Below are 26,295 nucleotides of genomic sequence, written 5' to 3'. Positions count from 1 at the left end.
GAAGAATGAGGTGTAAAGAACTGACAGAGCAATTAAATACGTTAGTTTTGTCTTCATGGAAGAGAACACAGCAGACCGTGGATCTCCAGATTCATCCGTGGCTTTTAATTTGGATATGTCCACTATGTTCTCAAAGGCACACACTTATCCACGCAGATCTTGATGAAGTTGGTGACAACTGTAGCATATTCATTACATTGTGCAGAGGAGATTTAGGGGATTATTTCCCGGAGAGGGCAATTGGAGTGTGGGGAAAGATTGGGTAGAGATTTTTTTGAGAGTGGAGGTGTTAAGGGAAGGGAGGACTCAAATGAGGTGGACAAAATAATGGAGATAAATAGAATACATAAGAAAGCCCTAAAAAGGAAGAACTCATTTCACTTAGTTGAGGAGTCAATAGCCAAGGGCCACAGACTTAAAGGAATTGGTTAAAGAGTTAAAAGGGAAGGAGTGCCAGGAAATCCAGCTGCTTTCAGGTTTTAACTTTTAGATTCTCTACATTTAGTGATGATTTTTCATAATAGTGAGAGTTATTCTAAATGGCTACTTCAGCAGATTTATATAGTTTGGTGTGGAAGTGGAGGTGTTTCTATTGTGATTTGTTGTAGTGTAGCCAAATATTGGAATACTTAGCTGCCATGGTGTACCAATGTTGCAAAGTGTAGATTTTTGAGTTGGTGAAGGGAGGGCCTTCTGATAAACAGTACCTCTGTATCTTAGTTTGTGAGTAAACTGCATTCATATTGGAAAAAACTCCCAGATTAACAAGGAACTAAGTCTGATTGCCACTGTGTGCAGTGATACCTGATTCCAACAGCACCGGTGGCAGCACCATTAGTTAGAGGGAGGTACCTGCTCTTGTTTAAACCATGGAATTCCAATGTAAGTGTGCAGATTTTGATATTAGTCCCAAAGTTTCAATATATGACTAGAGCCTTTGCCCTGTAGCCACAGCTATCAAGTCTCATGTATGTACAGTAATCCACTTTGGTACTATGTATAAACTGCTCCTGGAATCAAGCTAACATCTTAAAGAGAATGGGGAACAAGAGTAACTGGAGGCCGATCAGGTTTCAATGACTTTGCTACCTTCTGCTTGATGATGCGATATTGATAGAAAATCTATAGGTTCCTACATAAAAATAGGCTGTTATCTTTATGCAGGTAAACAAAGAGCAAAATCTGATTTTGACAGAAATGTAATACTGTACATAGTATCCAGCAATCTATGCCAAGCCGCTCTACATTTTTCAAATTTAAAAGATATTTTAACAACAACAAACTCACTTCAATTCAAATGATTTCATTTTCTCAGGTCACTGAATATCTCATTAGCACTGTCTAACAGGAAAAAAAAGGCAATTCCACATTTTTTCTCAAATTCGTCTTCCTTCATTCTACTTTTTACCATGTTCTGAAAGGGACTTATTACGAATTGGCAATGCTCAGTGATAACAAAGATGGCAACAATTTGTTAGAATTATAGCCCTGGGTGCTCATTACATCTCCTTCCAATGGTTGGGCACATAATGGCTATCACCATGACCATTATGTCGAGGTGTTGATTTGCAAAGCTGTCAACTACTAACTATCAATCCCAGTTATGACACAATCTCTAGCAAATCACAACTCAAGGAACATTGCACAGATTAACTCCGTATAAATTCCTGTAGTTCTTCTCACCTTTCATTCAATCCTTACTTTTATTTCCTGAATTGCAGATCCCTTCTTGAATATTTATATATATTGTTTTAATTCTACTTTTTCTTCCCAGTATTTTTTTATTTTAGGAGTGAAAAGCAGCAGGTAGAAGTTTAACACATATTGTCTAATGGTACAATCAGCTCCACACTGTTGATTGCTATGGCTCAGCGGCAGATCAAAAGAAAATCTGAGAATATTGGAAAATAATTAGAAATTCCAAAAGAAGTGCATAGGAGACCAGGAACAATATGAAAAATAAGCTGATATTTTGGGTTGAATGAATTCTTGAGATTCAGAATGAATTGAAGATCCTTCATAGCAGACATGAAGCCCAGGTGGAGCAATAAATGTATCTGTGTGGTACTTAATACTGGCTTTTAATTTCCCTTAATAATGGTTAAAATGTTAGATTGTCCAAGTTTTTTGCTCCTCTATAGTGGGCCGAAGTGTTTAAAAAGACTGTTAACAAATAATATCTAATTTCAAGGCCTAAAAGAAAGAAAAGTAAGCATCCCAGAAGGGGGGAAAGGTACTGAGGTGGGAAGGCTTAAGCAGGGAATATGAAATTTAAGATCAAGATAACTGAAATTATGAGCCACCAGTGGGGTACTAGAGATACTCCAACAGCAGTATTGGAGATGCACATGTACCAAGTTCAAGAGTTCATATGTCTCAAGGCCAGAGGGTGTGACGGAGGTGGACAGAACTGAGGCAATCCAGGGATCTGAAAAGATGGAATAGAGTTTTTGTTTTACAGATACAGCACAATAACTGGTCCAGTGAGCCCACAGCACCAAATTACACCCATGTGACCAATTAACGTATTAGCCCATATGTCTTTGGAATGGGTGTGGAATCCAGAGCACCCAGTGGAAAGCCACACAGTCATGGGGAGATTGTACAAACTCGTTACAGACAGTGGGGGAACTGAACCCTGGTCACTGACACTGTGATAGTGTTACACTAACTACTAAACTACCATGCCACCCCAGTTTGAAGATTGAAGTGTTTCCAAGCACAGGGATGGTGTGAGAAGTGAGTTTTGTTCCATGATCAGTCAGTTCTCAATAGTCAGAGGATGAAACAATCAAGTCAGATTGTATCTTCACCTCACAGATCACTTTTAGCAGATCACTTTGAACTTTTGTTCAATTTTCCTTCAGTGCTGATCTCATCACATTAGTCAAGTAGGCAACAGGATCCCAGACTGAGGCGTTCTTAATTTACCATGCGAAGTGCAGTGTCATTTATGGGCCACATCAATTGCTGGAGGGATTTAGTATTAAAATATAGCCGGTCTCAAAGAAATATCCATATGGATGGCTCCAGAGTTTCATTCTAGATTGGATCAAGTTTAGATTAGTCAGTGTAGCATGGCACAGTGCCACAGATGCCACAAAAGAGTTGATACTTCACAGTTACCACCTTGGCCGTTGTCTGTGTGAAGTCTGCACATTCAGCTGTGACTGTGTCGATTTCCTGCAGGAACTCTTGTTTCTTTCCATATCCTAAAGGCTTCAGGGCTTCTCGGTGAATTGGTCACTGTATATTGTCCCTAGCATGCAGATGACTGGTAGAATCAATAGTGAATTGATGCAAATGTCAAGAGAACATAAAATGAGATTCATGTCGGATTAGTCAGTGATAAATGGATAGTTGATGTCAATGTGGGCTTGGTGGATCAGAGGAACTTTTTTTTTCATTTCAGTATCTCTCTAGGAATCTATGGATGCATATAATTGAACAGAAGCTCTGACTTCCTCACTCTGCCATAGATCCAGTTTAGAAATCAGTCAGCGAAATAAAAGCCCTCTATCTGGATGAACACTAATGCATTAATCACCCAGGAAAGATACTGGTGAATGGCTGGCAACCACATAACTGTACTCCAGCAATAGTGTGCACCATGAGCATAAGAAAACTAGGGTGGATGGAATATCTCACGAGAGAAGTCCCACGCCCGAATGAGTCTGCAACTCAAAATCAGAGCAGTTCCTCTTCCTATAGCCAACAACAATAAAACCATGGACAAAAAGTTTGATATTAGAAGACATATGCTCTATATTCAGGGGTAGTAGGGCTGCTGCAGGACTAAATATCAGCCCTCTGCCTTGCTGATTAATCCCAATACTTTCTTCTGGGATAGAGCCTTGAAGTAGTGCAGCAAGTGTCCTGCTGGTGAAGCCATTAATCTGGAGAGGGAAATGCTGTTGTAAATGTATATTGTAAACTATTCCCTAACATCAAAGGCCTTCTTGTTATTATGCCCACAAAATGCCCAGTGACTTGTTGCAAATGAAAAGTGCTCCCAGGGTTATTACTGGCCTAGGATAGAATTCTACTCAGACAGGAATACATTAAAAATAGCAGTTCATGCATTCTGGGGATTTTGTACTGATTGCTGCTTAATGTAAATTTAAGCCAAGCATAATTGTGATTGAAATGCATAATTGCAGTGAACCAAATCATGCCATTCATTTGCAGTGTTAAACATTACAATGCCGAGCCGCGAACCACTCATCAATTAAAACCAAGTTATTTTGCTTGCTCAATGCTTACAGCAAGTAAAAAGTGACCAGTTAACAGGGAAAAGCAGGAAATTACCGCTGTAAACAATCAGCGGTTTTGGAAAATATTCATCTATTTATGCTTGAATTTAAATTACCACATGAAAATTAATGGGTTGTGGCTCAAATTGAATATACCTGTACTTAATATGGAGTATTGTTCCAGTCTCAACATATCTTGGCAGACTAATACTGACTCCATCAAGATTGAATTAAAGTGAATATATTATGTGACAATTGAGTTCTAATATGAGCAAACTTGAGTTTTAATTTATCTTTACCTCAGGATTGAAGATTGACTCAATTTGAGGAAATAATGGAACCGTGTTGAAATGGAAAAATGTGATCAATCTTGTGACCGTCATCATTCATATTGAGCCTAAATGATTTGGGAAATAGGGGTGGGATGGAAAAAAGACCACTGCAAATGGGAAACAAGAGTTCCCAGCACAATATAAGTTGGAAAGGTTATGGGATTGGGCCATCAAGAAGACAATCCCTTAAGTACATAAATCTGAACGGTAGCAAACCTAGAGTCAATGTACTGTACTGTAAGTTCATTGATTGTATGGGATGATCAGCCATGATGGCATGAAAATATTTTTTTCCTGTACTGTATCTCGATACACATGACAGTAATGTACTAATAACAATACCAAATTCATTCTGAACACCATTTGCTTACTTTTTATTGTTTGCATGATTTGTTTTTTTTCTCTCTACACATTGGGCCTTCTTTAATGGGTTCTTCTGAATTTCTTTTTTTTTGTGGCTGCCTGTAAGGAGACAGATCTCAAAATTGTATAATGTATACATCCTTTGATAATAAATATACTTTGAACTTTGAAAAATAAAATCTCATAAGTGGATATGACAAAACTGATGTGTAGTTTCAATGCTGCAGGTTTCAGCCTTGTGTCCAAATGCCTCCATGTCCTCAATCCATCTCAACTATTTAGTAATCCCACCCCACTGACCCTCATCCTCACGCCCCACTCTCCTTCGTTGGATTTAAAACCTACTGGGTCCTGAATGTTCCTCATGTTAACGTTGGTGGCTGCACCTTCAGTTACCTGTGCTCTTCACTTTCCTCCCTAAATCTCTATTTTTTTCCCTCACTGCCGGTATTTTTGATGTTATGCTTTTGATAGTCATACTTCCGTTTTCTCTTTTTTTCTGCTTCATTAAACTATCTTTTTGGGGCAAATCTTCAGTTCTCACATCATTACTAGAAACCCATCCATGTGCCATGCCATTGGTTTTACCTTGCCTCCCACTCACCACAGTCTTTCACCAAGATATAGGCTCCCAATGTTTTGGCATGCAGTAATCCGGCCATCATTCATGGAACTGCTTTGACATCTGGTTTGGCCTTGTCCCACAAAGGGGCAACTGACGTCGCTATGACGATTAAATTCATATGTTTGACATTTACAAACAAGCTTGATACAAGTTGAAAACAGGAACATTGCTAAAATGCTATTTATTTTACGTTTTATAGACTAAACATATGTTAAAATGGCTTCATATTGAAAACAATGTAAAGAAATGATAAAAATCAACTACTTCTGCTCAGTTTGAATGTCAGGCTAAACACAGCTCAAGCTCAGCAGAATGATTTTCCAGCTTGGGAACTGAGAAAATCGTGGATGTTCACATTGGCTTCCATAAGGAGTCTAATGGAGCAACTCGGGCAACAGAGCTGGAGATGTTTCCACAGTTATGTGCACTGTGTTGTAGTGGAAGGTCTGTCCCATAAAGCAAAAGGTATTTAGTAAACATTATTTTTTGGTGGTTCTTCAGGCAGACCAACACCAATGAGCATTGTGTGAGTTAAGAGTTAACAAGTCAAACAAATGAATATCCACAGGAAAGTGAGACAAGAAAGGAAAGAGGTCAAAAAACGGGTGCATTTACAGATACAATCATCTGTGCAGATGCTGGAAGTCCAGAGCAGCACACAAAATGCCGCAGGAACTTAGCAGTTCAGGGGATAGAGGGGTATAGGGGCTGAACATCCATAGTGAAAATGAGGCAACTACGGTTAGGGAGCTTAAAGAGATTGAGGGTGTGTGAAGTGCCAGTCCCGATGATGGGATCTGCCCTGAAATGTTGACTTCTCCATAGATGCTGCCTGACCTGCTGACTTCTTCTAGCATTTTGTGTGTGCATTCACATGATATTTTTGTTCCTCAACTGCTAGCCAGTTTCGCATCAAACAAAAATGCTCTCAAAAGCAAAATCTAGACTGAATAGGGAAAGTCTCTCCTTTTCACAGGTTGGCTGTTATTGTGTTAACTCTTCAGTTCTACTGCTTATTGATTTTACAGAGGAGAATTGGACAAGGGCTTGATGAGTATCTTATGATAAAATTGATTTTTTCCCATTGTATTTGAACGGAATTTAATGTATTTTTTAATAAATTAGCACAAGCAAAGCTCTAATATTTTTAATGCCAATTTATATTTCTACAGAAACTTGATGCCCAAAACTCTGGATGGACAAGTCACTATGGAGAAAACACCCAGTTATTTTGTCACTAAGGAAGCAGCTGCCCGAATCTATGCAATGTCCAAGGATGCCAAACTCATACTAGTAGTTCGGGATCCAGTCACGAGAGCTATATCTGACTACACACAGGCTCTCTCAAAGAAACCCAACATACCCAGTTTTGAGAGCTTAGTCTTCAAAAACAGGACTTCAGGTTTGATTGACACTTCCTGGAATGCGATCCAGATTGGCATCTATGCCAAGCACCTGGAGAACTGGCTTCTGTATTTCCCTATGGGACAAATCCTGTTTGTGAGTGGAGAGAGACTAATTAATGACCCAGCCGGGGAGCTAGGCAAAGTACAAGACTTCCTGGGTCTCAAAAGAATCATTACAGATAAACACTTTTACTTCAACAAGACCAAGGGCTTTCTCTGCTTGAAGAAACCAGAGGGAAGCAGCAAGCCCCATTGCCTAGGCAAAACGAAAGGAAGGACACATCCCAATATTGACCCAGAGGTGGTTCGGAGGCTGAGAGACTTCTATAGGCCTTTCAACATGAAATTTTACCAAATGACGGGACAGAACTTTGGCTGGGATAACTGAAATGTTAAATATGTAAGATATTCACAACAGGACTATAAATATTAAAATAATGGCAACAGAAGATATTCTGAATAAATTTAAGCAGGAATCTGTTGGAAGCAAGGATGTCCTTATGTTCAAAGATACATTTTTTCTGTTATTTATTTAAACCAATAGCTACATATTAGACAAGAATATAGAATGAGCAACCTAGAATTTTGCATTAGAGTTCAGTTTAACAGAAGTATTTAGACATTTGTTATCTCAAAACTACCAAAATCTTTAGTGGAAATTGTTATTTTTACAGAATTGCAAACTCTTTGTGTTACTTTAATACTTTATTCACAGATTTCTTTACATAAGGGTGCTACTTCTGTACTGGGTCATTTCTTTTACCTCATTTATGAGTTTTTTTAAAAAAGCACACATTTAATAAAGTTTACGGGTATTTATAACTATTATTTGTAATCAGCAGTCTCTACGTCCCTGTTAGGATACTGTATGTGAGGAGCTGAACGATTATGCATCATTTATTTATTCGGTCTTTTTGAGTAAATGCAAGGAAAATTTAATGAGTGGCAGTGGTATTACAAAATTAGTCTCTATTAGAAAAAAATAAATATATTTGTTCAATTTTCAGCATATATATAAGAACCAAAATATTTTTGGCTAAGTGAATTGCTAACTCCTTCAAAGTGAATTTCATATATTTATATGAATTGAGGGTTCAGAATAAGAACATCAGATTAAAACTTACATCAACAAAGCAACATATTTGTAACACAGAAAACTAGGGGTAGGAATTGTATTCCATTGTATGTCTCAAGTCACAGCAAGTAATAGCTGTGCAGTGGACTCCATTTATGAAATAAAACTCTATTGTGGTCAGTGGAAACAAATTTCAGAGGTTAGGCTGCCGCTGGGATATTGCTCATTTAGCACATGTGTCCGATAAATTATTTCTAAACTACGATTTTATTCAGCAGGAAAATAAAACTGATCAATGTTTGTGGGAATTTTTGTTGAACTTGTGGAATTTCTGTTATTCCCAAATAATCTGAATTTTCATATCAGATTTACCACCCATCTAAACTGATACTACCATAATTCATCCCAGTATTATCAGCTCAGTTCGAGTTGCCCTTCTGATGTAACAGCAGACTGACGTACTGTAGACTCTCCACATCTGCAGGAATGAAGATATAGAGTTCCCTGTAGTAGTAAGAATGGAAGTATAGATTCAGGGGTAAGTGTCCTCTCATTGGTCATTCATTTTCTCAGTACTAGACATACTTTTCTCATAAAGATCAGAACAGATTTATAGATGGTTTCAATTCATCATTTGCTGTCAAATAAATGGTACCCAAAGTTTTAAAGGTCTAAAGTTTTAAAGTTTTAAAATGTGAAATTTTATATGCAAAAAGATCTGTAAACTTGCTAATCTCAGAGCAAGAGATATATTTGACAAAGGAGATAGAGTATTATTTTCTATGTAATACATAACATGCTAATTTCAGCAACACTTAAACCTGGCACAGCCAATTGTGATACGGGTATTTAGTACAATATCGATTACACAGCATAATAAAGTTAAATATGAGTTGCTTCTTCAAAAGAAAGTCAAAATATTATTCATTTGAACAGTATTATTTTCACCTTTTGACCTTCAATATATCTCTTCTGCTGTTGAAATGTAAAGATATTGATTATCAACTCCATTACTCTCAATGCATAAAAGCATAAATAGACAGTTTCTCTTATCATTTGTCTCACGCTACCCATGGAAACTGGTCCGAGTGCAGTTAGTAATTCAAAAGATAAACCACCAAGGATTGTGCCAATTTTGAGAAATGCTTTTTAATAGATTCTGCTGAAATTCCTTTACATCTTCCCAATTACAAAAACTGTTATGATAAAGCACAACTGGGTAGTGTCCTAAAATGCATGCTTTCTTTTAAGTATCTTTCAATATAGTTGAGTGTGGTAACTGTGTGTTTTGACAATGGACTTATAATAAAAAAAATAATCATTTCTGTTGCTGGGCCACCACCTGTGAGTAATCTGATTATACATATTAAATTAATGGAAAACTACACAGAATTATTATATGGTGTGCACTAATGATAAATTAAAACTAAACACCTGCTTTTAGTTTGTATTTATAAATGCCATAGCATTAAAAAAAATTACAAGAGACTTAATATTTATTGTCTCTTGTAGACACAAGTGAAGATTCACAGCGGTGATTAACTCAAGCTGGAGCTAAGGCCTTCTATATGGACTTCTAAAGAAATATAGCAATAAATCACAGAAACTCATTTTGCACTGATAGTAAGTTTATATTTGAAATTACTTGACCTTTTTTACTGGTTCAGTTGATTTCAAACAAATACCAAAAATCTATCGACCTCAACTTTGATTACGTTCAAGAACAGGTTATAGGTAATTCTCTGGAGCAAAGAATTCCAAAGATTTGCAGCTCTCTAAGTGGAAAAGGAAGCCTCTTGGCTTCAGTACTACATCCTTGATCATTTATTTCAGAATTATGAAACCTAACATGAGACCTTGATGAAGGAAAACAACATCTAAGTGTTTGGTTTGTCATACCCTAATCGTATATGTTTTAATAAAATCTCAAAACTGGTGCAATACTTGGTGCTACATTGCTATAAGACTTAACTCTTAATTATTGATGACTGTTGATCATCTGCAGCTTAATGTGAAAAAGACTAAGGAGCTGGTGGTGGACCTGAGGAGGGCCAAGGCACCGGTGACTCCTATTTCCATCCAAAGGGTCAGTGTGGACATGGTGGATGAGTACAAGTACCTGGGGATATGAATTGACAATCAACTGGACTGGTCAAAGAACACTGAGGCTGTCTACAAGAAGGGTCAGAGCCATCTCTATTTCCTGAGGAGACTGAGGTCCTTTAACATTTGCCGGACAATGCTGAGGATGTTCTATGAGTCTGTGGTGGCCAGTGCTATCATGTTTGCTGTTGTGTGCTGGGGCAGCAGGCTGAGGGTAGCAGACACCAACAGAATCAACAAACTCATTTGCAAGGCCAGTGATGTTGTGGGGGTGGAACTGGACTCTCTGACGGTGGTGTCTGAAAAGAGGATGCTGTCCAAGTTGCATGCCATCTTGGTCAATGTCTCCCATCCACTCCATAATGTACTGGTCAGGCACAGGAGTACATTCAGCCAGAGACTCATTCCACCGAGATGCAACACTGAGCGTCATAGGAAGTCATTCCTGCCTGTGGCCATCAAACTTTACAACTCCTGCCTCGGAGTGTCAGACAGCCTGAGCCATTAGGCTGGTCCTGGATTTATTTCCACTTGGCATAATTTACCTATTATTATTTAATTATTATTGGTTTTATTTTGCTATATTTCTACTCTATTCTTGGTTGGTGCAACTGTAACGAAATCCAATTTCCCTCGGGATCAATAAAGTATGTCTGTCTGTCTGTCTGTTTCAGTTTCTAAAGTGATTCACCTAAATTGTAGATAAGGTTTTAGATACCAGGATTCATAGGCTGATGTTCCAACATAAGGCCATCCTAATGATGGCACCTTGACTGGTGTCTACTGATGGCATTCAAGAGGTCTATGAAAGGGTTAAATTTTGACCACACCATCGTGAACAGCAACAACTCAGGATCAACTTGCCAACAGTCGTCAACGAGGACGCATAAAAGGTACAATGGCAGGATCATGAATCCTGTGGTAAATGAATGTATATATATTATATAATGACATGATCATAATGTGAAGTAAGTATCTGTGTCATTTAGTTAGTCTATTTTAAATTATACACTCTTGACCTGATGCATCTTCGAGAAATGACTATACTTAGAACTTAGTAGCACTGAAAGACTGGTTCACAGCATATCTCCACTACACTACAATGCTATCATCAGAGCTACTGTCATTTCCCTAGGAGAGCGTGGCAGGTAAAACAGTAATCCCTGCAAGCTGAACAAGTGCTACACCTGCCCCTTACTCCCTTGAGGACATCAGGACGATGACCAGGGACTGCCAAGTCTGCGCTGAGTGCAAACCGCACTTCTACCGTCCTGAAAAGGCGCAACTTATCAAGGCCACCCGCCCCTTTGAGCGACTGAGTGTTGACTTTAAGGGCCCCCTTCCCTCCACTGACCGCAATGTCTACTTTCTCAACATTATCGACGAGTACTCGCGGTTCCCCTTTGCCATCCCCTGCCCCGACACCACTGCCACGTCTGTCATAAAAGCCCTGCGCCAGCTCTTCACTCTGTTGGGATATCCCTGCTATATCCACAGTGATAGAGGGTCCTCCTTTATGAGTGACGAGCTGCACCAGTACCTGCTGGCTAGGGACATTGCTACTAGTAGGACCAAAAGCTATAATCCCCGGGGAAATGGACAGGTGGAGAGGGAGAATGCCACAGTGTGGAAGGCCACACTTTTAGCCCTTAAGTCAAAGGGGTTGCCGGTCTCTCGATGGCAGGAGGTCCTCCCTGAGGCACTCCACTCTATCCGCTCCCTGTTATGTACGTCCACCAATGCCACCCCTCATGAGCGCCTCTTTTTTTCCCCAGTAAGTCTGCCACTGGGTCCACCCTACTGGCTTGGCTGACATCCCCAGGGCCAGTGCTGCTCCGGAAACATGTGAGGAGCAATAAATACTCCCCGCTGGTCGAGAGGGTTCACCTACTATATGCGAACCCCCAGTATGCCTATGTGGTCTTACCTGATGGGCGGGAGGACACGTCTCCGTCCGCGACCTGGCGCCCGCAGGAGCAGCAGACCACTACCCCAAACACTCCACGGTAACTATGAACCCTGTACCCATCGAGGTGTATACCCACCTGATACCGCGCACACCAAGCCCTACACAGACTCCTCACGACACTACCATTCTGGGCGCCTCACACACGCATGAGGGATCACTGATGCCTAGTGGGCTGACACCTCCAGTCAGGCTGGAACCAGCACAACCACCGTCTCCGGTGCAATCACCACCGGCACCTGTGCAATCACCACCTCCGGCATCTGTGCAATCACCACCGGCACCTGTGCAATCACAGCCGGTGCTACGTAGATCGCAGCGACAGATTCGACCACCTGATAGACTTAACCTGTAAATATACTTGTAAGAAACTTCGCCCCATGGGGACTCTCTTTTAAAACAAAGGGGGGGTGAATGTGGTGAACTACATATACCTGTCTGGACACGCCCCCCCCCCCCCCCCCCGCTGACTGCTCCTGTGGCTCCTCCCACAGACCCCGGTATAAAGGCGATTGGAGACACCGCCCCGGCTCAGACTCCAGGATGTAGTGTGGTGGTCACTTGCTGCTTGTGCTTTCTTCCAGCCAATAAAAGCCTATATCTCGCCTCACGTCTCCTATGCCTCCTCCCTTGAGAAGGTGAAGGTGAACCACTGTAGTCTTTCCAATGAAGGCACTCCTGCAGTACTTCGGGAACAACGTTGAGAAGCTGCTTACAGCAGAAGCTGTTATCAGGCGAATCGTGCATAAAGAACTGTGTGCTATTTCCAGAGTCTTTCAAATTTATGATTTGTAATTTTTTATGCTCTGAAAGCAATGCATTAAAACTCCTGTCTGCTGCTGTTGGCTACAGACCCATCATTGAACTAATGGTCATTACTGAGTATTTGAACTTAGAATTTAAAAATTCGGAACACCCAGAAATGACAACTCTAACTTTCCAGTTTTGAAATACTATTCACTTATTTATATTTTCAAGTGACTATTATTTAGTACTTGTATTTTCCCAATTCACCGTTTCATCCTTCTGATTCTTTAATCTGTTAACTACATTTTGAATAGAGAGAAAGATCCACTGAAAATAATGTTATTAATTAAATTGAGTTAAAGTAAAATATTCTCTATCCTTTTTGCAAGTGTGAGTATGTGAGTCTCTCCCTCACCAACCAGATTATGATCTCAATTAATTTATTTTACGCAAAGGTAAAGAACATGCCGAAAAAATGACAGCGATTTTGAAGCACGTGTCCTTATCAGTGTCTAAATTGTCCAGCAATTTCTGGTAAAGAGGATTTATGCTTCAATTTGCCAGTTGCCTCAAATTATGAGTGAATTTGGACTGCTCCTCCATTAACCTCACAAAAACGGAAGTCTGCTGTCAGTCTTCCAAGTGATTGCTGCATTTGTGTGTTAACTACCCATTAAATTCAACACAGAAAGTGAGAGATTGCATTCACCAGAGGCTTTTGATAATGAGATTTATGTCCAGTTGTTGTCAGTCAGCCATCCCTTCCTAGGAAAGGAATTTTTGAATCTGTAGAGTCTCATTCCTTCAGCAAACAAATGTTATTTCAAAGATTCTACATTTTATAAATTTTAAGATTGAACCTTTTCTTACTTCCCTTTTCCAACTTTTTGTACACTCACTTATTTCAATTATTCTTTAGCTCTCTTTATTTTTCTTTCCACACACAATCTAACCATAATTTTGTCTAGTTTTTTTCTTTCCTCATGTTTCATTTCTCAGGAATTGCTTTGTTAGCCCTGCTCTAGAAAGTACAAAGTCAAGTCATCTATACTCACTGCATTTAAGCTACTTCACTCACATCAATTGGTACTGAAGTGAAAACTATCCTACTAAGGCTAGGATGAAACAATGGTTGGCTAGGATAAGGATTTACTTTGCATTTGAGGCTTGCTCAACCCAGCTATGCTGAAGGGGAGTACAGGCATTCAATTCCATTCATCAGCACTGCATTCATTTACATGACAAACCCTTACCTATATAAATTGAGAAGAAACCTAGCACATTGAAGGAGTCATATTTCTTCAAGAAATCATTAAGGATGTTGCAGAAGATTTACCAAGAGGCAAGACTTCATTTCCCATTTCTCTACTCTGCCTAAGCAACTAAAAACTTTAGAATTCTTTTGTCATATAATGATAAGAAATTCTAAATATCATAGGTAAGTTACTTAATACTCTATTTACCTATATTCAGTTTGGTACTTAAAAAGTATTCCTTTTATTATTAAAGCACAATATAATTAAAGGACAATATTTTCTGAAAATAGTAGTTGAAACAAACCTAAATAAAAAAGCCAATATTTCAACTATGGACAGAAAGAATCACAATAGACATTTGTGTCATGACTGCACTTAATCACTCTTTTTGTTTTATTTATTTGGAGTCTCCTTTAATCCTTAAAACTTTATTGGAATAGACAATGCTTCAGAAACTGAAATTACTTCCCAATGGCTTTATAAATGATAAAGAGACATTGCAATTCTGTGAACACACTCCAGCAAGCACCTATGCTGTGGAGATCCAGTCACCTAAATGTGTGCTTCCATTATTTATTGAGGGACCAGACACCAAGGCTATTGCATCGTTTTTCTCGACCAAGTCACAGAGATGTCTTTTCTTCTTCGTTGGCATTTCTGACTGTTCAAACCCATTAAAAATAATGATTTTAAAATAAACATTTGCTTAATTACAGAAAGTAGAATAGACTCATTGCTTCTTTATAAGAGGACAAGGATTCAAGATTCGAGATTGTTTAATGTACACAACTGTAAAGGAGAACAAAATAGTTGTTACTCCAGATCCATTGTAGCACAAAACAAATCTTGAGAAGATAAAGAACACAAAAATCAACAAAAACACAATAAATGTAAATGCATAAGATAGGTTCTATACATGGATTGATATTATATTCATAGAGTGACATTCTAGGCACAGGAGTGTGTACAGAAGGTGACCGACAGGAAATGTTAAAGTTGTGTTGGCTGAGGGTGTGGACGGTTGGTTATTGGGTATATGTGTTGATCAGCCTTATTGCTTGGGGAAGATGACTGTTTTTAAGTCTGTGTTCCCAGTGTGGATGCTACGTAGGTCCTTCCCTGATGTAAGTGGGACAAACAGTCCATGAGCAGAGTGGATAGAGTCCTCCATGATGTTACTAGCTCACTTCTGACATCTTTCCATCATGTTGGGAAAGTAAATCCTTTATCTTTTAATTTGAAATTTGTACATTTGTACTCCAGTTGTAGTGTTAAGTCTTCTGTGCACCTTTACTATGTTACAGATCCATGAAAAGTAAGAAAAGAGGATGAGATGTTTGGTACAATTTTCCACATTGGCTTCATTTTGATTGATAGCCATGGCCATTGGTACTGCATCGTGTACATTGGCTATGTAATTTCCATGAGATATTTGTGCAGTTACTTTGACCATAACAAGATGCTAAACATGAGTCTGTTGCAAAAATTGACTCCAAAATCATTCAAGGCATTATCATTCTAAAAGGATTGTTTGTTCTGAAAATATTTTATAAAGGAAGAAAAGAGAATTCCCATGATTTTTGATAGTTTGGGTAAAAGATCTGTCTCAATTTTATTTCCACTGCTCCAGAAGAGAAGCTGGCATGACATATTCAATTTAGTGTTCTTTCACCGAGTGGGGTAGTTGATTAAAGAAAGAAGTTTGAGAAAAAAGAATAAAACATTATCTTTCAAATAAAAAGAAACAATAACTGTCATCTATGAATACTACAAATCACCAGATTCAGATTCAGATTCAGTTTATTTGTCATTTAGAAACCACAAATGCAATGCAGTTAAAAAATGAGACAACGTTCCCCCGGAATGATATCACAAAAGCATATGATAAAACAGACTACACCAGAAAATCCACATAACATTTGGCAATCCCCAATCCAGAGTCTGGAGAGGCTGCTGCGTATTAATATCACGCTACCGTCTTAGCGCGTTCCCCGGAAAGGAGCTCCAAATCCACCAGACAAAAACAAGACCAAAAACTAAAGCTAAAAGACCTACACAAAATGATATAGTTACAACATATAGCTACAACAGTGCAAACAATAGCATAATTGATAAAAAAAACAGAACATGGGCAGAGTAAAAATAGTCAAAGATGTTAAAGGACTATAAGTTCAAAAGAAATCACCACACAGTTTCCATGAAACAATTGCCAGGATTTTGTTGGTGGTCAGTGGGAGCAGAGTAAGTAGCTAGTTCATCCAGCTGCATATTCAGTAGACATACTTCAAATTTCCCTACAACATAGAAGGAGGCCACCTTCATCGTTCATGCCAGCCAACAAATCAAACCCATTCTCCAAACGCCTTTCATACACCAATAAATCCTCATCCCCATATTGCCCTGGAAAATATCTCAGGGACAGATTATGAAAGTAATTCAACGTAACAACAGCATGCATTTAGGATCTGGGAGGGAACAGGACCCCCCAGGATAAAGTCAATGAACTCACTTAAAACCAAAATTATTCAACTCAGGATATTAGGGGTTAAGGGATAGTGCAGAAGAATGATGTTGAGGATGAAAATTAGCCATGAACACAAGGAATAGAGAGTAGTTTTAAAGAGCCAAATGCCAACTTCTCCTCCCTCCTCTTAAATTTCTTTTTTCCTTCTTTTGACTTGATGGTTGCTTCTAAAGATGATTATAGAATATGTGAATAGGCCACAAAGAAGCAATTTAAAATGACTTCATAAAGTCCAGGCTATGGAATAAACAGGGCCTCTGCATTTAAATTCTATAATATAGCATTCCCCTCTGGAATACACAAATAATCTTCTCCATGAAACAGTGGCAGTTGTTAATTCTGGTCTCTGCAACATTTAACGCATTCTAAACCCTTGCGTTCTCATAAGCTACAACAACGGCATTGAAGTACAGCCATTGTTGTTCAGAGACAGACGGAATATAAGATTTCAAATATGTAGGTTTTACGCTATAGAGATAAATTAAATCTCACTGCAGTTTATTGACATTGTTTGTCTATAGTACCCCTTCTGTTTGTGCTAATAGAATGCAATTAAATATCTGGAGGAATGTAGAATGTTTTCCTTGCATTGAACAGTCAATTGACTGAAATGTCATTTAAACCAGTCCTATTTCACAGTAACTGCTTTAGAAACTGATAGCTAACCTCACCCTGTTATTTCATGCAATCTCATTACCCATTTTATGGTTGCATTATAGCAATCAGTTACTAGTTTATTAAAGTCACTGAATGTGAAATGTACGACATATATAACTTCCCTACACTCTCATTAGAAAGGAAACACCATTTATTTGACTTAAGTTATTGCAATATTTTGTTGAGGGAAATCTGTCTTGTACACTGCCTGAGGAAATACAGACAGAACACAAATAAACTGTCCACCATAGCCTTTTCCATTTTGTTATTAATTTAAGGAAATGATTTGAGTTCCTGTTGAATCACAAAACAATACCCTGAGCAGTAACAAAATATACAACTAAGATAGGATTCTAATGGCAGGTCACCTGTCATTCCTCATTCCTATATGTCCTGAGTTATTTGCAGCAACAGGAAAGGTTGAAAGAAATATTACTCACATTTATTTTCAACACAGTGACCATTAAAAAAAGAATAGTCAACATATAATTTTTTAAAAAGCCAACTCTGTTTTAAAATTTAAAATTAAAATAGTTTTAAAATGTGGTTTAACATTCAGGGAAATTCTGTGAATTCATTTGACGTAAAGTTCAGAATCAGAATCAGGTTTAATATCACCAGCATATATCATGAAATTTGTTGGGGGCAATTCTAGAGCAGAAATGAAATGCAGGAAAATAGAAGTGTGAGTTAGCCACTAGGCCCTTCAAGCTTGTTCCAACATTTAGTATGATCTTACACTCAGTGGCCACTTTGTTAGGTAGACCTGTACACTGTTCATTAATGCAAATATCTAATCAGCCAATTATGCAGAAGCAATTCAATACATAAAAACATGCAGACATGGTCAAGAGGTTCAGTTGTTGCTTAGACCAAACATCAAAAATAGGGAAGAAATGTGATCTAAGTGACTTTGATCGTAGAATGATTGTTGCTGCCAGATGGGGAGGTTTGAGTATCTCAGAAACCGCTGACCTCCTGGGATTTTCATGCACAACAGAATGTGGAGTTTACAGAGAATGGCACGAACAACATAAACATTGGCAATTCTGTGGGCAAAAATGCCTTGTTAATAAGAAAAGCCAAAGGCGAATGGCCAGACTGGTTCAAGCTGACAGTAACTTAAATAATCATGCGTTACAACAGTAGTGTTGAGAAGAGCATCTCTGAACGTACAGCACATTGAAATGGATCAGCTACGGCAGCAGAAGACCATGAATATACAACGAATGGTCATTAGTGGCCACTGAGTGTAGGTGATAGATGCTGACCTCAGCTTCTCTTTCTGTGGCAATTTCCCAATCCTTCATGCATTTATCTTCTTTCTATATTTTGCATAGTATAGTTTCCACTAACCCCTGGAGTATAGAATTCCAGCGACTGAGGTACAGCATGGCTCTATAGTGATTTAATCCTGATTTCAGTTACTGTCAGTGTGGCGTCTTCAACGTTCACCCTGTGACCACATGAGTTTCCTCTGAGTGCTCTGTTGTCCTCCCACATTGCCAAGATGTGCATGTTGATAGATTAATTGGCCATAGTGCACAGGCAGGTGGCAGAATCAGGAATTTAAAACTGATTTATATAGAAATATTTTCTCACAGAAGATGATGACCCTCTGGGATTCTCTGCTAGAGGGTGGTGGAGCTGAATCAGTGAAAATATTTAATGTGAGTTGGATATGTGAGTTGTAGGAGCCACATATCTATTTTCCATCTGCATTGTGTTTCGTGTTGCAAGTTTATTATGGTAGTTAGTCATGTGAATGGGAGCGTGGTGGATGTGAAGAGTTTTAATTATGTATTTAGTCATGTCTTTAGTTCAGTTAGTTCTAGACTTAGGCATCAGGGATGATATCATTTTTGTTGATTGCTTAAAACCACTTAATTATGCTGTTACATTGAAGAAAACTTAAGAATGTTTATTACGCTAACTGTTTATTTTGTTATATCGCTAGTTTTAGTTTCATTAGTTTTATTGCTTCAAGATTGTTTGTTTTGTTGGTTTCTTAACAAAGGATCGAACATATTCTTTGACTTTGGAACCTTGTTGTTGCATTCAATTGGAAGGCTCGTCATACAGGATTAACCACCCTGCCCTGTCCTTAGTCTCGAAGTGGTGTTGGTTTGTTTGAGTAACTGCTACATAGTTGAAAGATTTAGGAACAGAGAGGTAGGAAGAAATGGCACAGAGAGAGTTTGAGGCTTGGATGGACCAGCCACCATCACATTAGGTATTGGGGACAGGCTTGAGTGGTCTGATAGCCTGTTCCTCATCCCATCCTCTTGTATTCTACTTGTTTTTCCATGTTCTGATATAAGCTTACAGTTTTGAAAGGCCTTTGTCTGAATTGTCCATAGTACATCATTAAAGACCCATATAATTTATTTCATCCATATCAAAACTTAGTAAATATCCATATATTTGCTTTATCTCCAAGATTTTTAAAAGTTATACCCATAGAAAGCATATTCTATTATTTTATGTAGTTTATAATTGGATGTAACTAAGCACTATGGAAAATGGTGATGGATATTTAGATTGACTGACATAAAGGAAACATTCTCTTTTTATCTGCTAAGACTATTGCTTTCACAAATGTCTAATTAATATTGGAAACCATCAGTTACACTTTCAGTGTCAATTCATACAAACACAATTTTATACTGGTCTCTATTCTTTGCATTGTTTTAATTTGAAAACAGAAAATAAACAATTGCCAGAAGTTACTGGCTAGCAGGCCAATATTTATGGCTAATACATGCTAGCTCTGTAATTGGTTATTGAATAAACTTTGCTGCGCAATCACAAATATTGGACTTTTAAATTTTATAGCAGGTCCAAAAGATTGATCATAAAGATGAAATTACATATACATAGGACCCTGGTCCTATTTCTTCCATATCAGTCATTTCTCTGGATGTGATTCCATCCATATTTCACAATCCTTTGCCCAAGCATCATTTATTCTTTCTTCACCCCTTCACCATCATTTCCATGATTTGACTCTCCAGATTTGACAACCAGAAAGCAAATCAGGGGACACACGTGCAGATACTGGTATCTAGAACAAGACACGAGATGCCGGAGGAACTCAGTGGGTCAGGCATCAAACGAGGAAGGAAATGAGCAGTCAACAATTCGGGGGCGAGAGCACTCATCTGGACTGAAGTAAAAGTTAATCAAGTGCTTTCATTATATTATATAAGTAACAGCTGATCTGAAGATGATTTACAGATGTGCACAGGTCACTTATTGGTTTGCAGTTTCCATGCAAGTTCTTGCCCCTATAACAGCTGCCAAATTAACCCATGATTTTGTCTGTCTGTAACTCATCCATGAGTGTTTGCAACTTGATATTTATGCATGTGGCAGGAAGATGACGGCAGTTTATGCTCAGTGGCTTTTGATATGACAAAAGGCTCTTCTGGTGATCAAAGTAATTTCAGTAATTCTTTTTATCCACCCTTACATTTCCATTTATCACACAGCCTTGTCCCTTTCTCTCCTTTTATGATCATCTTGTCATTTGTTTCACTCCACGTTCACCCACACTGCTCTTCCAGATTGAAACTTTGATACAGAAGCTAACATTCTGCTAGATTTGAAAAGAATATTTAAAAAAAGATGTTTAGGAAGAAGCAATCCATTTATGAATGAACTTCAGCTGCTTATTTTTAGTCTGCAGTTTAATATCATTTTCATGCCTGGTATTTAGGTGGAAATTAATGTACATTTTGCTTGAACAACTCTGAAAATTGTTCATCAGTCAGTTTTCTGTGAGAGATATTTAATGAACTTAGAACTAGTGTAGTAATGAAAAAGGACTTACATTTCATATCCTTCGACACAAAATATGACATCTAATAAGTGTGAGTCTTTTAAAAGACATCTAAGCCAATATGTTCCAATTCTATTTGATCTGAAATATTAATTCTGTTTTTCTTCCCACAGATATTGCCTGACCTGCTGATTACTTCCAGCATATTCAGTTTGTATTGTAGATTTCCAGATTTTAGATCTGCCATTTTTAAAATTTTTACTAAGTTTTAAAGGGGATGTGAGAAGATGTTTTACATTGAGAATGGTTGATATCTGGAATGACCTGCCAAAGGACATGATAGACAATAGACAATAGACAATAGGTGCAGAAGTAGACCATTCGGCCCTTCAAGCCTGCACCGCCATTTTGAGATCATGGCTGATCAATTCCTATCAATACCCGGTTCCTGCCTTGTCCCCGTATCCCTTGATTCCCCTATCCATAAGATACCTATCTAGCTCCTTCTTGAAAGCATCCAGAGAATTGGCCTCCAGAGAATTACCTTCCGAGGCAGTGCATTCCAGACCCCCACAACTCTCTGGGAGAAGTTTTTCCTTAACTCTGTCCTAAATGACCTACCCCTTATTCTCAAACCATGCCCTCTGGTACTGGACTCTCCCAGCATCTGGAACATATTTCCTGCCTCTATCTTGTCCAATCCCTTAATAATCTTATATGTTTCAATCAGATCCCCTCTCAATCTCCTTAATTCCAGCGTGTACAAGCCCAGTCTCTCTAACCTTTCTGCGTAAGACAGTCCAGACATCCCAGGAATTAACCTCGTGAATCTACGCTGCACTTCCTCTACAGCCAGGATGTCCTTCCTTAACCCTGGAGACCAAAACTGTACACAATACTCCAGGTGTGGTCTCACCAGGGCTCTGTACAAATGCAAGAGGATTTCCTTGCTCTTGTACTCAATTCCCTTTGTAATAAAGGCCAACACTCCATTAGCCTTCTTCACTGCCTGCTGCACTTGTTCATTCACCTTCAGTGACTGATGAACAAGGACTCCTAGATCTCTTTGTATTTCTCCCTTACCTAACTCTACACTGTTCAGATAATAATCTGCCTTCCTGTTCTTACTCCCAAAGTGGATAACCTCACACTTATTCACATTAAACGCCATCTGCCAAGTATCTGCCCACTCACCCAGCCTATCCAAGTCACCCTGAATTCTCCTAACATCCTCATCACATGTCACACTGCCACCCAGTTTAGTATCATCAGCAAATTTGCTGATGTTATTTTCTATGCCTTCATCCAAATCGTTAACGTAAATGGTAAACAGCTGTGGTCCCAATACCGAGCCCTGTGGCACCCCACTAGTCACCACCTGCCATTCCGAGAAACACCCATTCACCGCTACCCTTTGCTTTCTATCTGCCAACCAGTTTTCTATCCATGTCAATGCCTTCCCCCCGATGCCCTGAGCTTTGATTTTACCCACCAATCTTCTATGTGGGACCTTATCAAATGCCTTCTGAAAATCGAGGTACACTCCATCCACTGGATCTCCCCCATCTAACTTCCTGGTTACATCCTCGAAAAACTCCAACAGCTTAGTCAAGCATGATTTACCCTTGGTAAATCCATGCTGGCTCGGCCCAATCCTATCACTGCTATCTAGATATGCCACTATTTCATCCTTAATAATGGACTCTAGCATCTTCCCCACCACCGATGTCAGGCGGACAGGTCGATAGTTCTCTGTTTTCTCCCTCCCTCTTTTCTTAAAAAGTGGGATAACATTAGCCATTCTCCAATCCTCAGGAACTGATCCTGAATCTAAGGAACATTGGAAAATGATTACCAATGCATCTGCAATTTCCAGGGCCACCTCCTTTAGTACCCTAGGGTGCAGACCATCTGGACCTGGGGATTTGTCAGCCTTCAGTCCCATCAGTCTTCTCATCACCATTTCCTTCCGAATGTCAATCTGTTTCATTTCCTCTGTTACCCTATGTCCTTGGCCCATCCATACATCTGGGAGATTGCTTGTGTCTTCCTTAGTGAAAACAGATCTAAAGTACTCATTAAATTCTTCTGCCATTTCTCTGTTTCCCATAACAATTTCACCCAATTCATTCTTCAAGGGCCTAACATTGTTCTTAACTATCTTCTTTCTCTTCACATACCTAAAAAAGTTTTTGCTATCTTCCTTTATATTCCTGGCTAGCTTGCGTTCGTACCTGATTTTTTGATGAAATCAAGTATATCGGGAAGTGGTTAGGCTAGTATTTGAAATGGACAATGCCTGGAGGGATATAGACCTAAACTTGGCTAATGGGATCCGAGCAGATGACAAGGTGCTCTAACCTTTGATCATTGCAGTGTAGGACAAACTTGAACAAACATTCTGAGACCAAATGTCTCCCATAACATCTATATCAAGGTACTTTGCAATCGTCCTTCCTTTATGGAAATACTGTGTCCCTATGTAAGGCACTCATAGTGTCCATATGACATGGCCACCTACCTGAACATACTCTATGACCACTTCTATGGGTTTGTTTCTTGCTTGCATCATGGCTTTTGAATTCACAGAAGGTTCATCAGGTTGATAACAGATGAGAATGTTATTGTGGAAAAAACAATTAGTAGATGAGTAGCACTTTGGAGGTAAGAAGAGTGAGAGGAGATCTTATTCAAACACCTTGTTCAAATATATGGTTCTATGAGGTCTTGTTAGAAGGTGAAGAGAGAGTGTGTTTAAAATAGAGGAATTTCTTCTCTTAATAGTTTGTGAACTTAAACTTTTGACCCCACTGAATGAGTTAAAAGCTGACATAGACAGATAGGAGAGTTAAAGATTAAGGGGGACAGAGAGGAAAATGGATTTTAGGCAAGATCAGATGAACTGATGTTATTGAATAGTAGAGAAGACTCAAGGCTATTAATGAAAGTTTTGCTCTTTTTTTTCCGCTATAATGTTAGAAACATAGAAAACCTACCCACAATACAGGCCCTTCGGCCCACAAAGCTGTGCTGAACATGTCCTTACCTTAGAAATTACCTAGGGTCACCTTAGCCCTCTAATTTTCTAAGCTCCATGTACCTGTCCAGGAGTCTCTTAAAAGACCTATCGTATCCACCGCCACCACCGAAGACGGCAGCCCATTCCATGCACTCACCACTCTCTGCGTAAAGAACTTACCCCGATATCTACTCTGTACCTATTTCCAAGCACCTTAAAACTGTGCCCTCTTGTGTTAGTCATTTCAGCCCTGGGAAAAAGCCTCTGACTATCCACACGATCAATGCCTCTCATCATCTTATACACCTCTATCAGGTCACCTCTCATGTTCTTATGTGCATTGTCATAGAAAATATGGAGAGCTGTTCATCATGTGACTGACCAACATGCCGTGATACTGATTGCTTGGACTAAGTTTTTCAAGTTTAGTACCTGCAAGTAGCATTGAGACAGGTTTCCTATAACCTGATCCTTGAAATGATCTGGCATTTTTACTATGGGCTTTACTGACCGACCAACAAATAGAAATATTCTTTAAGGTTCACTTAAGGAGGGGAAAATACCTGCAGTATTGCTTATAGATATTAAAAAAAGATCTCCTGACCTTATAGGATGTGATAGCAATGTAGTATGAATACTGGTGAAAGAGCAAAGAGTTCGTTCCAATTGTGTCAATTAAATGATACAGGCTCCTAACAAAACTGAAGAGCATTGGTAATTCTGAATTACAACTTCCACGTTGAACTTTGGAACCTTGTAGATTATTTTGATCACAGACAAGTGAAAATGTGCAGATGCTGGAAATCCAAGCAACACAGATAAAATGCTGGAGGAACTCAGCAGGCCAGGCAGCATCTACGGAAAAGTGTACAGTCGATGTTTTGGGCTGAGACCCTTCAGCGAGTTATTTTGAGGCTATTTATTTAAGTTCTGGTAATAATCAATTTACAAATTAAAAAAAAATATTGACAAAGCATACAATGCCTACATGGGGTAAGCGGCAGAAGTCATGAAGGCCAACTTGCAATTAGGTCTTTATGTTAATTAGAGTTAGTACTTCAACTAGTGCTGCAACCCTTAATGCGGAGGGCATGGTTAGCATTCAACTGTCACTGACAGCATTGAAGAAGAAAGACATAAAGTAAAATTCTCTGAATACAGTACATATGTTGCAATAGATGTAGCTTTTACAGATTAGACTCACAGCTGTATTCACTGCTACACCTCCAGAGCCCAAGGGTTTCTAGTTCTGCTTCCACCTGGCCATGTAGGTGGTTGTCAGTGTCCAAGGCTGAGTGGCTGGGACTGCATAGCCCATCATCCTTGTACGACGTACTTGGTCACACCAAGCTTATGTAATTCCTCAGGAAGCCACTAATGGGTAGTTAAGTCGTATTCCCAGTTTTGCTATCTGTCAAACTGATCAAGGTTTTTAGTGCTTCTAAGTTCCCCGACACTCTGAAACATTTAAAATTGACCACAATTTTAAAGAATTATTTGAACTATTTCTTAACAAATGAAATAATCTAGAACAAATACGTAAAACCATTTTTGAATAATTGACAGCTTTGGGGAAACCAGTTGATTAAAAATGGAACATACCTTATTCTTATCTACCTCACAGCCTTAAAATCCTCATTCAAATGAATGCTCATGAGCATCAGTGGAGGATCCAGACACTGATTCCCAATGTAAGTGTGTGGTTGTGGACAAGCCCAACTGGATATCATTGGCAGAGTTCGACCACTACCTCTGGGAGACTGACATTTGGCCACGAGTCCTGAACTTACTAGCCCTTATCAGGATTACATTGAGAGATTCATGTGGAATAGCTGGCAAGACCCAGTAAAATTGTCGTCAATGAGAGGCTACTGAAATGTTGTTTTTCTTATTAATTCCAAAATCAGATATTTAATAATTGTTTCTGATAAGTCACAATTACAAGTATTAGGAGGCAGCTGGCTGATTTTGCTCCATTATAATTGAGATTGTGCTGATGATATTTTAGCCTATATTCTATTTGTTGTTGTTTAGCAGCTTAGATAACTTGTATTTTATCTGAAAATTTGTTGAATTTCCACCTTTTGCCTTTTACTCCTTTTCCCTCTTTTTTAAAAAATAATCTCCTACAACCACAATCATCTACTTTTGTGAGAGCTGTAACTTTAAATATTGTACTGTTTTCCTT

At 38.8% G+C, this 26,295-nt stretch overlaps 1 protein-coding gene across 1 annotated transcript in view; it reads left to right on the top strand.

The window, feature by feature from the left end:
* Positions 1 to 8,716, top strand: part of LOC140714589 (heparan sulfate glucosamine 3-O-sulfotransferase 3A1-like) — a 186,171-nt gene extending 177,455 nt beyond the window's left edge. Inside the window, exon 2 of the mRNA XM_073025901.1 lies at positions 6,746 to 8,716. Within this exon, the coding sequence (XP_072882002.1) occupies positions 6,746 to 7,367 (622 nt within the window). The 3' untranslated portion in view covers positions 7,368 to 8,716. The remainder of the gene's footprint in view (positions 1 to 6,745) is intronic.
* Positions 8,717 to 26,295: the final 17,579 nt, after the last annotated feature.

Source organism: Hemitrygon akajei, chromosome 22 (genome assembly GCF_048418815.1).
Source record: "Hemitrygon akajei chromosome 22, sHemAka1.3, whole genome shotgun sequence".
In the NCBI taxonomy this organism is placed as follows: domain Eukaryota; kingdom Metazoa; phylum Chordata; class Chondrichthyes; order Myliobatiformes; family Dasyatidae; genus Hemitrygon; species Hemitrygon akajei.
Note: the sequence above shows the minus strand (reverse complement) of the source record. Positions and strands in the feature narration are given on the sequence as shown.